At 42.1% G+C, this 14,336-nt stretch overlaps 1 protein-coding gene across 1 annotated transcript in view; it reads right to left on the bottom strand.

The window, feature by feature from the left end:
- pcdh17 (protocadherin 17) overlaps positions 1–14,336 on the bottom strand; it is a 55,470-nt gene that overhangs the window by 22,831 nt on the left and 18,303 nt on the right. Inside the window, exons 2-3 of the mRNA XM_071523688.1 lie at positions 9,554–9,612; positions 8,788–8,960 (exon numbers count right to left, since the gene is read on the bottom strand). Of these exons, the coding sequence (XP_071379789.1) occupies positions 8,788–8,960; positions 9,554–9,612 (232 nt within the window). The remainder of the gene's footprint in view (positions 1–8,787; positions 8,961–9,553; positions 9,613–14,336) is intronic.

The following is a 14,336-nucleotide window of genomic DNA, read 5'->3' on the forward strand; positions in this document are numbered from 1 at the left end:
GATGGAGCTGATAAAGAAAATTAATTTACTCTCTCCCTGCTGGTTTGAGGAAATGCAGTATATCTATGTGGTAGAACCAGTTTGACAGAGTGACTCTTAGCAGTTGACTCTCACCAGAATGAAAACATGCACTCCGGGGGATAATGTAGGTTACTGGTGTGTTTACAGTAAGCAAGTCTGTGTGCATGTGTAAACTGTAAACATGAAAATATGCAAACTAATGAAACTGCCTAGTCTCACTTTCTGAGCTCTATTACACACAATGGTGCATTACATCAAGCAGATGATCAAGCACATTTATCTGCAGTTCACGCTGCTGCCAGGAACTACGACAAAAAAAAAACTGTTTTCTCTCTAACGTTTTCCAAGTATACAGTTGACACACAGTTAATCCTGTGCATGTAAAACCTGAGTATCGTCTAAGCAGGTGCTGTTGGACCGGACAAAGTGAAAGAAACGACAGAAAACATCATTGAGACCTCACCAGGCCTGACGGAGGATGGAACTTTAACAATATTGTTGAAAGAGTAATTAACTTTAAATCTCCATGACTCTGAACTAATCCTCACACTCGCGCATAACACTGTTTCAAATGACCCCTGAATAACATTTCTGCAGCACTTAATGGCTTTGTGTATTTTTTCAATGTCTAATATGAGTGAGCACACGCTTGGATTAATACCCCGTAATGCTCTCATTACAGAGCAGAGGGAGAGGAGCGGGGCCGGGCAGCTCAGAGCATCGAGCGCCAGCAGTCCTTATACGACAGTGGGCAGAGAAACCTCCATAACCCTTCATAACACTCTCAACGGGACCCAACACAGATTTCTCAGACTCAAAGTTTAATCATGCTATGATGGGGGCTGGTAATGGTACTTAGGGTGAAATAAGACATATTTTTACTCATTACTTCCATAAACATGCCATAATTTTTCACTGCAGCGACTAGGGTGAAGGGATAATGTCAGAGATTTATAGCCCAAGTGGTAAGAGTCTGAGATATTCATCAATCCTCTCCAATGCTGTGGTGCCACAGAGCTTGAGACAGGCTTCACTGGCTGAATGAGGATCAGGGGGTGAGCCACCATGCAGGCGGGCCGGGGGTTTAGAGGTGGAAATCACACCCCACAGCCCGCCCTGTGCAGTATCACACACACTCGGCGCGGGGAGGAGGACACAAGAATGGACATTACCCTTCGTGAATCATAATCATAACAATAGAATTTAATAAAACTCCATGTATTAAAGAAAATAGACTAATCCCTTTAAATCTTCCATAATGAGAGGGAAGAAATCCTAAGACTGTGATATTTCCCCTCCCTTTACCCCAAAAGATTTTAGGCTTTCCACAGGATTCAACTAGCTTAGCTGCAAATCGCCTCACTGCTGTGCGATTCCACCATATCCTCTAAGAATGGGGTGAACACAAGATCTAGCACGTGTGTGTCTGAGTGCTGCGTGTGCGTGAGCGCTCACACACAAACAAACACACGTACACACTGACACATGCACACACACACACACACACAGAAATTTTATTTGACTTTGAGTGATGCGTCCTGCAGAAGTCCAGATTGCTGATGGTTCTCATTTTCCCCACCAGGAAAGTAGCTGGTGATGTTGCCATGAATCAGCCTATCAGCCCAGCCAGGGACAGGCCATGGAGAGCTGAGAAGATGAGGAGCAGGAAAAGATGAAAGGCTCAGAGACAAATCCTCTCTGTCCAACTGCTCGCACAAACAGCGAGAAGAAACATGAGCATCTGGCTGCTGTTTTCAGATGTTGCTTGTTTTTCTAATCTCCTCCCTAAAGCCACACTGCAGACTTTTAGATGGATTCTTTAAGGTGGACTGAGATTAACACACAAGAGATGCTGACAAAAAAAAAAAAAACTGTTGAAATTCTGTTGAGAATCAATGTGATCATTTACAAGCAGACAGTGTTGACAAGAAACCATGGATCTTCTTCCAAAGCGACGGCAGGCATAAAGGAGCTTTGCAACACCGACAGTCCTGCTCACGCTGCTCGATGAGAAGGTTTACAGGAGCCACAGACGTGCATGTGTCTTCATTGGAACAATGGGTGTAAACACACTCTGATGGCCTCAATTAATCACGTTTAAACAGACAGATGTGATAGCATCACATGAAACCATGACTCCTCCATATGCTACCTGTTTAGAGCAATGTTTGTAAACTGGCTAATTAAAATGCTTTCAACTGAAGCTACTCTCTCAGCAGATGTTTGTCCATTAACCTGCGGAACAATTACTTTAACGTTGTGTGAAGTACGGCACGTTAACAATCCCCTCTCCACACTGGAAGGTACACCAACAGAGGGTTCAAAGAAGTGTATTATGCTAATATGCTAATATGAGGTCTTTCATTTGAAAAAAAAAAAAATATTATTAATAATAATAATAATAATAATACTAAAAAAAAATTGGTTGTGCTTTAAGCCTGGTGGAATGCAGTTCTTGCTGTACTGATTTATGGAATACAAAAAAGGAGCATTTGTCAAGCTCTCCATTTTTCTATGTTGATGATTTAACCTGACTGTAAATCAATGAGGAATTATTGTGCTATACTTGTTGTTGTCACAAATGATGTATACATTTAGTAAATACTGGGGAGGAATTTATGTCTTACTGCAATAAAGCCTCTTGATCACATGGCCAAAAGATTATCATACAGTACGCATATAGAAGGATCTAATGATGTTGACCTTCATCTTTCTTTGGAGATTTGAATGCAAACGTAGCATGTGGAGAAATTTCAAAGCTTAAAAGCTGACTGAGAAGATGTACTACTGCTTGAAGTCAGTCAACCCAGCGTTCATGAAAGCAGATTGCTTAGGATGTAGATAAAATTGTTTGCCTGTGTGCGTGTGTATATGTGTGTGTGTGTGTGTGTGTCTATCCCTACTAACCCCAGGATCTTCTCAGCTTCTCTGAGCCACCAAGTATCGCTAAACCATGCAAATGTGATTACTGGCATGTAAAACCGGTGCCAGTCACATGATAAACACACCTTTCGGCCAAAGTCACTGAGATCTGTGTGTGTGAGAGAGACTGAGAAAGAGAGAGACAGCGAGAGAGAGAGAGAGAGAGAGAGAGAGAGAGAGATTGCAAGAGAGAATGTGGGTGCAAGTGTATCTGTGCCCTACATTAACTGCACCGCCTGTACAATTATGGCAAAAATTATAATTCGGATTAATTTGATAAATATTGTGATCATGATTATTTGTCTTGGTTTCAGGAAACAATTGTTTTATTGCACTTTTGCATCTAATCATGTATTTTTCACTTTTTTCAGTGCAGTATTTCTCAAAGTAGCAGCAGAAAGCCTTGTTTTCACTCTCACTGTCTGACCCTTCCTGTACTCCTTATTTACAAAATTCAAATTAATAATTACTCCTTTCTTACCTTGGGGCGCAGCTACAACCCTAAGGCAAACTTTGCACAGAATCTCTACTTGTTTGTCGTCTGGTTTAAAACCAAAGCAACTCGGGAGAATGATATTCCGCTCTAACGTCAAGCCTTTCCATTCTTTTCCACTTTGCTTGTAACTACATGCTTTAAAAAGATGCTTTATGTAAGGTTTGTCTGCCTGCTTCTCAAATTTTGTTTTGATTACATAGTTGCACGTTGCATATTCAAAGGTTGTGCTTGGTCAGGTGCAATGGAAGCACTTGATATAATGCACCAGAGATTTTCAGGGGAGCTGAAAATATAATAAACACGTCAAAATCACCAAAACACAATATCGTTAATCGTGGAATCCTAAAATTGCGATATACAATTATCTATTTTCACTGTGCAGCCTCAAGCACACCATTTGTTACAAAACAACTAAGGTGTCAACAGTGAAGTCAAAACAGGCCGATCCTGCTGCATTAAGAATACAATTTCAGCACCTTCTTAACAAATCAAAGAGGTAGCACATAACTACCCTCTCTATGAAGAATATGTCTGCATTTATCTGTCCATGAAATATGAATGATGTTGAATGGAATGGCCTTTTCCAACAGTCAGATAAAGGTTTATTGAAGGCCAGAGTAAGCGGGATAGAGGTTGCCATGGCTACGAGTGTGAAAAGGGCATCTGATCTGACTTCTGACCAGTCAATTAATCTTGGGATTGCATTTTTTTTTCTTTTTAATCAAAGTTTCAGATATGATTCAGAATTAATTACTGCAGATAAAAGGAGAAGGAAAGAGAGAGATTGTGGGGACTTGAGACTCTGACTTGACTCTGAAAGTAGAGTAATGCTATTAGAATCTTCAGATGCAGACATTGCTGAAGGGAAGATGGGTAAATATTTTAAATGGATTAAAGCCTCAATATTTAGTCTTGTTTGCACCCTGCCTGAACTGGTAGAGAAAACCTGTTATCTAAAGCAACTTATAACATAAGGACTTCATTTTTCCAGTGATTTTGGAGGTTGGCGACCTTTAGTTTCACACCCTTTTGTTGCTTGCAAGTGCAGTACCACAACAAAGACTTAAATACATTATTATATAACTTTACTTTTAAATACATATACTGCACTTAATTTTTTGCCCTACTTAATTGAGAATGCTAATGATGAAAGCAGGCCAAATTCATAAGCTCTATTTCTACAGGACTAGAGGGGGTCTCATGAAATGTAGCCCCTCTTTAATTACTTTTTACTAAGGTGTCCTGAGATTGAAGTCGACACGCCCGTTGACCCACATGATGCGTTCTTGATGTAGGCAGTCAGTTAAACCATATTCTAATATATCTAGTGGCTAATACATGAAAAAAACACTATAGTTAAAATTAATTTTCAACAACAAATCAAAACTCTTTGAAATATCTATTTAATAATCTCTCTAAAATAATACCTGTGATTTTTCACAAGGCAAGTATTATAAAGGGAACTGTCAAATTGTGGCTTTGCAAATTACATTTGACATTTCAGATTCACACTGGATAAAAATCACCTCAGCAATTAGCACAAATTCTCCAGAAAATCCTATCCCCACACAAAGAAAGATTTGGTTTTAGTGAGTAACAATTATAAACACTGCCAACACAGTCATCTGTTTGTGTAAGTATGTGTGTGTGTTCACATCATTGTTTGGGTATTTATGTACATAGAGTGTGTGTGAGAGCATTTGAAGATGCTTGACATTTCCCTTATTCTGAGGGATGGTGTATGGGTGGGGACTCCTATTATCCTGCCACAAATAAGAGAGGAAAGTCAATAGCATCACCTTCTGCTGCGATGTCAGAGGAACACATCTCTCTGCAGCCACTCCATCCACACTGTCCCTGTAGCATCTCCTCCTCCTCCTCCCACCTCTCTCCCTCTGTCCTTCCCTCATGCCTCCCTTTAAAACAAGGTGTGAGGCAATTAGATTATCACACTCCAATCACAGCTAATTAGGACAGGTCAGCTCGAACAGTCACACTGTGTCTAATGGTATTCCTCCCTCCTTCCTCCTCCTCCTCCTCTGTCATCCCTCTCTCTCCATATCCTCAGACAGCCCTATCAGTGGGCAACATCTCCCTACGCCACTGCTGCCTGTCTGTTTGTGATAGCTGCTATGGCAGTCATCTCCACAGAGGCAAGCGATGTGCTGCCAGCCACTCTGGCGGAGCCAGACAAACCCATATCAGCGTCTGCTGCAGGCGCATTGGAGCATCAATTAATCACCAATTAAAACTGGCAAAAATGCATTTGATATACTTAAGCTTAATTAATACATTGCTACCAATTTTCTAGGCCTAATTAATCAATTTGAGAGTGGCCCCTGGTGCAGAGGAGTCTAGATTATGTTGTCTGGAAGGGAACCCAACAGAACATCACAGAAGAAGAAGATGAATTATGAGCATGGGAAGAGGGAGTTGTATGTTTGTTCTACTGATGATATGACACTGTAACCCAATTATGTTACCAGAGGAGAGGGAAATGGTGAAAGAGGGAGAAAAGTGAAACAAAACGAAAGAAGACAGAAAAAAGTTGAACAGAATGGAGAGAACACAGAAAAACAAAGGAGAGAGCCACACCAGGGTGCATATAGGCTACAACCTAGTGACTATAAAGGCTAAGAACTGCAGCAGGGTTAGGGATCGATTGGGACTTGAACTACTTGCTAGTTGCTTTGTGCACTTGTAGTCCTGTTGATACTGTGCCAGTGAATGAGGCCACAGTGTCCTGGCAGTGCCCCTGCAGGCAAACATACACACAGACAGGCACAACACAAGCGAGAGAGAGAGAGAGAGAGAGAGAGCGAGGGAGATAGTAATTGGGAGGGCTATGCTTGAAGAGGAACAGAGGACTTAACATGGGATGAAGGATGGAAGGGAGAAAGAGAGCAACCTAAGAAGTAGATGCTAAGTGCTGAGATGTGAAGAAAACAAGCCTGCAGGAACAAAGGAGGCAGGCATAAAGATCTCTGACGAGCTCCCTTTTCTTTTTCACTTGTGGCTTATACACGTGTGTGTGTGTGCATGTGTGCATGTGTGTGTGTTTTTATATATTAAAACTACAGCAACAGCCAAACACAATAACACCTAGATTCAGAAACACACATTATACCATATATCATTTGATCTCAGATGTTTACCTCCATTCAGCCATTGTTTTATTTATTTTTTTTTAACTAAGCCTCATTAATTAGCCATAATGTGGCTATAATTCATTGCCTGTACTCAAGTGGGTCTACCTAAGAAAAAGTGGCAGATGGGGACTATTCCTGAGCTTACCAAGCACGAGGTGGCCATCTTGCAATTCATCTGAAACAGAAGGTAGCTTGCTGAAACGGCAGGAGCACATAAACATACAAGTGGACTGTTCTGAACAGGTGAGTTGAGACACTGTCTTTCCCTGTGTTGTATATGCACACACACACACACACACACACGCATAGAGACATACTCTTTTCTTCCTTAGTCGAATCAAGAAGCAGAAATATTGTTTTCTTGCTTGTGAAAATATTAACCCACAGTGAATCACACGCTGCTGCTTTTAAGTGGGCGACTCGTGCCCTTGTCTTCCGCAATTAACAAAGATGTACTGGAGCACTGCCAGAAAAAGGTTCAAAACCCCTCACTCCCCTCACTCCCCGTGCGCCGCGCCTCGGCCTCCTGCCCCGGCACTCCCCCACAGCTTAGCTAAGCCCTCATGTTATTGGCTAAACACAGCCAGCTGCAGCCAGTTAACTGTCTTATCTCACATCAATCGATTTATCCGAACAAGGAGAGGTGGAGTGGTAGGGGAGCCGTGGAGTGGGGGGTGAGGAGACAGTGGAGGGTGAGTGTGTATGGGAGGGCAGTGATGAGTGAAAAACGGGTGAGAGTAGGTTACAGCCTTTCATTGAGTTTCCAATAGCAGTGGGCTTGTGTGTGTGTGTGTGTGTGAGAGAGAGAGAGAGGGAGAGAGAGAGAGATAGAGAGAGTGCCTACTAACTGGTGTATGGGTGTGAAAATCTCTTGTTCAACACTGTCTAAGGGACAGTGATTGAAGACAACACACAGAAAGGTGGATTCCATTCAAAGACAGACAGGCAGTAGCTGGCAGTAGCTGGCAGGAGCAGGCAGCAGTAATACTCTTTGGCCGACTCTGTGTCTGTCTGGGACAGTTTGACTTTACGAGCTGCCCGACACATTCTGCCCTGAGCTAACTCACTTTGTCGTGTGTGTTGTGTGTATAAATGTGATTCTTCCAGTCCCTCATGGACGATTAAATGGGAACATTTTCAAAATGAGAAACATATGGAGCTTTTTAATTGGCCAATTTCTCTTGCCAATGCGTGTGACTTTTTTCATTCTAAAACCCAATGAAAAGGAAAAAAAATGCTATCTAGTCAGACATGCATATTGCAGCACAGAGTGTTGCACAAATTGTCATTGTCCTTCCGCAAGGAGTAAAACAGCCCTTCTGTTCCTTGGATTAATAGCACCATTATAGAGAATCCATGTTCCCTATACAGCATTGTAGTTCTGGATCCAGTCGCTGAGATGCATTCTTCTTGGTGTACAGATTTTAGTGAATTTGTGTTTCTGTAGGGATATCTGTTTTGCCAAGCGGGTAATGGCCCAGACTGCGCTACATGACTGCATGTAGCTACAGTGGAAAATATACCATATCTCCTGTCCCATTACTTAGAGAGGCTTTACCTATGCTCTTGGCTCTCTTAGCTCCCCTGACCCTGTACTAATCACTCGAGGTGGCTGGGGGGAGGGGGACTGCATCTGAAACTCATATCTGGGGAGTTATTGTTCTACACATGTCATGTGTAATCTGCCCGACCCACAGCGCTTAGAATAATTATTCATATTTAATCACCGCACTACGAAGCTACATCGCCTGCTGCTCACTAAGTCATTTTCCATGTTCCATTATCAAAGTTTCAGGGACGGGTGCTCAGGGAAGGGGGACTAAATGGAGAGGCTGAAGTGGTTGGGCTTATAAAAACATAATGGGCTTGTCTGCTTTGATAAACTGAAGACGTGTATAGAATGCACACATACTCACACCCGCAAATACACACACACACAGACACGGACACACACATACGCACACACGCACACACACACACAGACACACACACGCGCACAGAGACATTAAATGAGAAAAGTAAAGAGAACAAAGTAGGGGAGAGTGAAGGAGACAAGTGTAAGTTCAGATTGTGAGAGTTCAGGCAAGTACAAATAATGGCAGTGCCAAGAATGGATTGATGACCAATTAGCTCAAGTGTGTTTGGCTTGTGTAGCATCCTTCATTACTCAGGCAGTCAGATCTGCCAATGAGGACTCACCTTGTTCCAAAGGCGGCGGTTTCACACCTGTAGCCTTCATCTTGAGGGCTTCCTTGGCAGACATGTCGCAGCATGAGCCCTTGTTGGTGTCCTGGTCACTGTCGGCTTGGTCGCTGTCACCATGGCCACTGTCTCTGAGGCTTGCTCGCTCAGGGTCTTTGAATGTTGAACTACTAGACAAATAAAGAAAAACAAATCAAAGCATGAGCGCATGGTCTATGGCTAAGGTGTAGTGTGGGCAAAGCTTTATTAGTGACAGTGGAAGTCTAGGGACCGTTTATTCTTTATTAGAGTATGTATGGAGGAATATGGCACTCTTTATAAAATCATTTTGAAAAAAAAAAAAAAAAAAAAAATCATGACCGTCCCCGAATGCTTAAAGAAACAAATGACCCTCTCCACCCAATAAAAAAAAGTTATATTAATGGGAATAAGGATAAAAGAAAAAACAAAGAAATAGCAAATTCATTAGCGCTCATCAGCTTTTAGTACTTTACACTAAAAGAGATACCAAATGATGAAAGACGTGCACAGTGAGGGTTTTGCAAAACAAACGACTGATTTTGTGCTGACAAGAGTATTTTAGAAAACAAATGACCATGTTCAAACCTAAATAAAAGTGCAAGCCCTTCCTCTCCCTCCCTTGTGTCAGGGCAATTAGTTGTCGGTACAGTAGGTGTTAGGGGTAGTAGAGGGATTATTGGTCAGAAGACAATGGAGGTCAGAAAGGTAGTGATGGTCATAGGTGCCATTTAACAAGTCTTACCTCTGCACAAACTGTTGTCTGCTACCCATATAATTAGGCTCAGCGGGGAAATTGTCCGTCTGTGAAGGAGAGAGAAAAGAATTTATGTAGTGGGCTACACAGAGATGTGTCCTGCTGTGAAACAAGATCTCCCAGTGACAGATGATTAATAATGCAGAATAAAGATGAGGTAGAGGGCAGAGTAGGGGTGGGGGGTGTGGGGGTGTGAGGGGTAAAGGTGGGAGGGGGGGGGGGGGCTCTATATCATTCAGTTTTGAACATTTCACTGACTACATAACACAGGTTAATTAGACATTCAACAGTGGACAACAGAGCTGAACATATCTGGCCACCACCCATTAGGAAGAGGTTCCCCATAATCAAGAAGCGGATCAAGAAGGAATGAGAACTGAACCAGTAAATAAGACAATAGGCTTGATGAGCATATGGAACCGATACAATGACCGAACTATAGCGGCGGTAGATGAAGAACTCTTGTTCAAATCAAATTACAATTTGCTAGTTTCTTTTACAACATTTCTGTGAGCCAGGAACATTGCAACTATTGGCCTTCGGAGACTCAACAGCACATTTTTATTTTCACATAGAGAGAGGAGTTACTTGTGAAGCACTGGGGCTTGCACATGTTGAACCATGAGGCGTTTATTTGACATGGGGCTCATTGATAATACACAGGGGGGCTTCATGTTACATGGATCCATACCATAAACACATATGCACACACACATGCACACACACGCACACACCCACACACACACATACACACATGGTAATCTTTTACACACACAGTCACACAAGAAAACAGTATGGTGTTAAGTCAACAACATATAATGGGATGGTAGATGGTACAAGCTCCACACTGCGTCAACAATAAACTGCACAAACATTGCTCAATCCTCAGCACTGCAGCTAGCTGGCTAATACAGTCTGGATCAATCAAATTGGCACTCTCTCTCTCTCTCTCTCTGGCTGGCTGTTCGTCTGTTTGTCTGTCTTTCTGTCTTTCCATCTGTCTCTCCCTGTCTGTCTCTCTTGCTCATTATCAAAGTATATTGGGACTTCTAATCATGTTAATCGAGATAATGAAAAGGTCACAAGAGTCCCAGAGAGCTTTCTGGCATTTACAGACATGCCTGTCACCCTTACTGTTCTTCTGTTACCCACTGCAAGTGGTAGTTTATCATGAAAACAACAAAAACAAAGCAATCAAATCTATAGATACTTCTATAAGTCACGCAGGACACAGGAAGAAATAAACTTGAAACTGTTAATGTTTTCTGATTATACTGTAATTAGCAAAGAAACTCAAGTACTTTGCCACTTCAATCAAGGCATATGGATTGTAGGAATGATAGAAACAAATGTCTTAACCTTCAAGAGAAATAGCTTTCATACTGTTGCAGAGGTATTTCATCACAGCAATACAAATAATTATCCCACAGAAGTCCACAATTCTCTCTCCTGAATTGATACCAGTAAAATGTCATATTTAGTGAGTAATGTCTCCTTGTGCCAGAGTTTTTCACATGCGCAGCTTGACTCACAGTCGATAGAGTATTTCAATGTCATCTCTGCTCTGCGGTGGCTCAGTATGAAAAGGAGTGTGTGAAGGTCAGACAGGCCACCTCAGTACTCTGACCTTTCCTGCTTTTGCCAACACCTTTATCTCTACCTAAACACACTATTCAACCTCAACCTTCGCCAAGATTAAAAGCAAACGCCCACAGAATATATCAAAGGCTGGAATCTGACCATAGAATAAGAGAAGAATAAATGTTTGAAATCATTTGGCATTGAAATAATAAAAGCCTGAATTTTTTTTCAACAGGGGAGCATGGAAGCTTTTTTATTGATGTGCCCCTTCTGTACTTTTATGTCCAGGGACTCATCCTTGGACACACTTTTCAATCAACTCAGCTTTGACACCTCTGTATCTGATCAGGGTGAATAGAAATGGAACAGAAAACTGTTTTCCTTGATTGTTATTGCGTTTGGCCTTGAAAGAGTTTCCTTTAATCCCCTTATCTGTGCATAAAGAAAAGAAGAATCTAGATCATATCCATCTGCACAGTACAGTTGTTTATCAGTCTGTAAAAGTTCAATATTCATGCAAAGGAGCATTGATGACAAGCCAACCATTATATTTCTGTCACATTATGAATGTCATATCAGTTGAAATGACCTCAAGTCTATCTGTATCACAATCTACACAAAGACTACAGAAACAAATACAAAGACAGACCAAAAGAGATGAAACCATCTTCATGTTCTTAACGTTTAGTTTTTGTCAATTGCTGCAGTGCTTTTTACTGCTGAAATATCTTATACCTGAAACGGTAATGGCCTACGACACTTGGCTGCATTCTGATAAAAAAAATCTGGAAAACAATTTTGTCTCCTGTACTGATGTAACATTTATTCCACATACAATTAGCTTTGACTGTGTCAAATTGCAGATACACCAACAACCACTGAATCCCACGAGACTCAACTGGTAGTCACATTTTTTTAAACACATAGCTGCTGAGCTGCCTTTTACAAAAAAACGTCCTACTTACACAAGCATATGTGCTATGCACCCCCCTCCACTCCCTGACTCCCTCATCCCCCGCCCCAACACACACACATGCCAGCCAATAAAAAGCACATTACGCCACTTCATAGCAACCTCTTTCCTGCCAATTAGAGTCCAGGCCTATCTTAAGCCTCCGTCTCTTCCTGTCTGTGTAATAGACTGGCTCATATTTGCTGCCCAGCCCTTTCAGTACAACAGGCCACTATCCAATTAATGGAGCCATACGCCCAATATGGGCTGCTATGTACTTAGCCACTCCAGGCTCACAATGAACACAGGATATTGGGGGGGGGGTGATAAATATGGGCAAGAGCTCTAGTAGTTTTACAGTTGTTAGACATAATATAATACTTGATTTCATTAAGCATCATTTGTTGAGCCATGGGATATTCCAAGTAGATACACGTCTTCAGGCTTAAAGACTTTACAAGTATTTTCTGTGAACACAATTTAACACTAGTTGTGCTTGGCTGCCAATCACTATGATTTTATTATTACGAATTCTGTGTAGTTCATTCTGAGCAATTCTCTGGTGGGATGTGAATGCAGAATGTGTGTGTCAGTGTATGTATTGGGGGAAGGGAAGGGAAGGGAAGGGAAGGGAAGGGAAGGGAAGGGAAGGGAAGGGAAGGGAAGGGTCATGGTACTTTGTGTACAGCTCAGTGGAGCTTGGTTTGGTTTGTATTGGATCAGAATAGTGAAAAGGGTTTTTTTGTTGAATTGTAATGAATGAGTGAATGATGTATGTAGTCTATCCAGTTAGGGCAAGTAGGTCATGGAGATACTGAGTACAGTAAGGGTTCACCTTAACTGGTTAAGTGTGAAAAGCTGTACTCTATTCTCTATTCCCATTGAGGCCCTAAGACTGACGAGACAGCAGGCCAATTGAGACAAATGGGACCAGTATATTGGAGCGTGATTCTACTCTCGGGCCTTGTTGCTGCATTTTGGAACACTGTCCGCTTCTATGGGGCCTCGTTTCTGTGTGTGTGTGTGTGTGTGTGTTTGATATCTCAGGTATGGGTGGTGAACGAGGACAAATTGCAGCTTCTCTTTCACACATCATTGGACAGCTCTCTTTTACTCACAGGGATGAGATTACTCCTGCCTCCCGCTCTCCTGCTACCCCACTACGTATGAAACATGCATTTGTCCTTTACTGTCTCCCAAAAACATGCATAGCACTCACTCTGTGGTGTGTGTTTGTGTGTGTGTGTGCGTTTGTGTGTGTGTGTGTGTGTGTGTGTGTGTGTGTGCCTGTGTGTGTGTGTGTGTGTGTCAGTAGGTGTGAGCGGTTCCAAATCCTCCCTCACCTTGTCAGTCAGCCAAGAAGATCTGGACTCCAGTCTTTTAGTTGATATATGTATCAAGTATGCGTGCGTGTGTGTATGGTTCAGTTCCACCAGGGGAACTCAACCTCTCTAGTTTATTTCTCTTGGAATACAGTCAAAGTAGCTCTGCAACAGCCAAAAGGGAAGGGGGGAGTGGGGGAAGGATGAAAGAGGGAGAAATTGAGGTTGGAGGAAAGTAAATACACAGAGAAATGCAGATGGAGGGGAGGCAGCGAAAGCAAAAAATTAACGGAAAAGAGAAAAATGGATAGTAAAAATGCAAAGTGAGGGGATGATAAAGGAAGTAAGAAAAAAGGGGCGGGGGAACTAGATAATAATTAGATACCATTGATTACCTACTGGCTGAGGAGCAATTGTAAGTGATCAAATCTAATTAGCTGGTCCTATATGTCTTCCTGGAGATAACAGGCCAATCAATCACTGGGCTTAAGTGAACTAAATGCCATCACAGTCTACTGCCTGCTAAATATCTTCCACTAACTCCCAAATAAGTTGGAAGACCAAGACTTCCAGGAAGGAAGGAAGTGCCACTGAGGTTGGTAAATAGAGAATATAATGGAAATCTTGGTAAATATTCAGGCAAGGATGACAATAATACCCTGGCTGTGCATATAATGGAGACTATGAAAGAAGCAGGCGGACACACTCCGAGACAGTGTTTGTGCTTTTCAAGGTAACATAACATTGTTTGGGGTTCCTTTCTGTCTGTAGTGTAGCATGGCCAGATACGTACACTGATAACACAGTCAGAGCAATTTAGAATGCCTTCTCCCTGAACCACACCACTCAAGGGGGATTCACATTTCAGGTGGAAGTGGTTTGTCTGGAGGAAAAGAACATTCTTTTTGGGCAGTTT

Source organism: Centroberyx affinis, unplaced genomic scaffold, assembly GCF_046629955.1.
Source record: "Centroberyx affinis isolate AG114_WGS23_722 - 3 ecotype Tasmania unplaced genomic scaffold, CSIRO-AGI_Caff_v1 ptg001104l_1, whole genome shotgun sequence".
NCBI classification, from domain to species: domain Eukaryota; kingdom Metazoa; phylum Chordata; class Actinopteri; order Beryciformes; family Berycidae; genus Centroberyx; species Centroberyx affinis.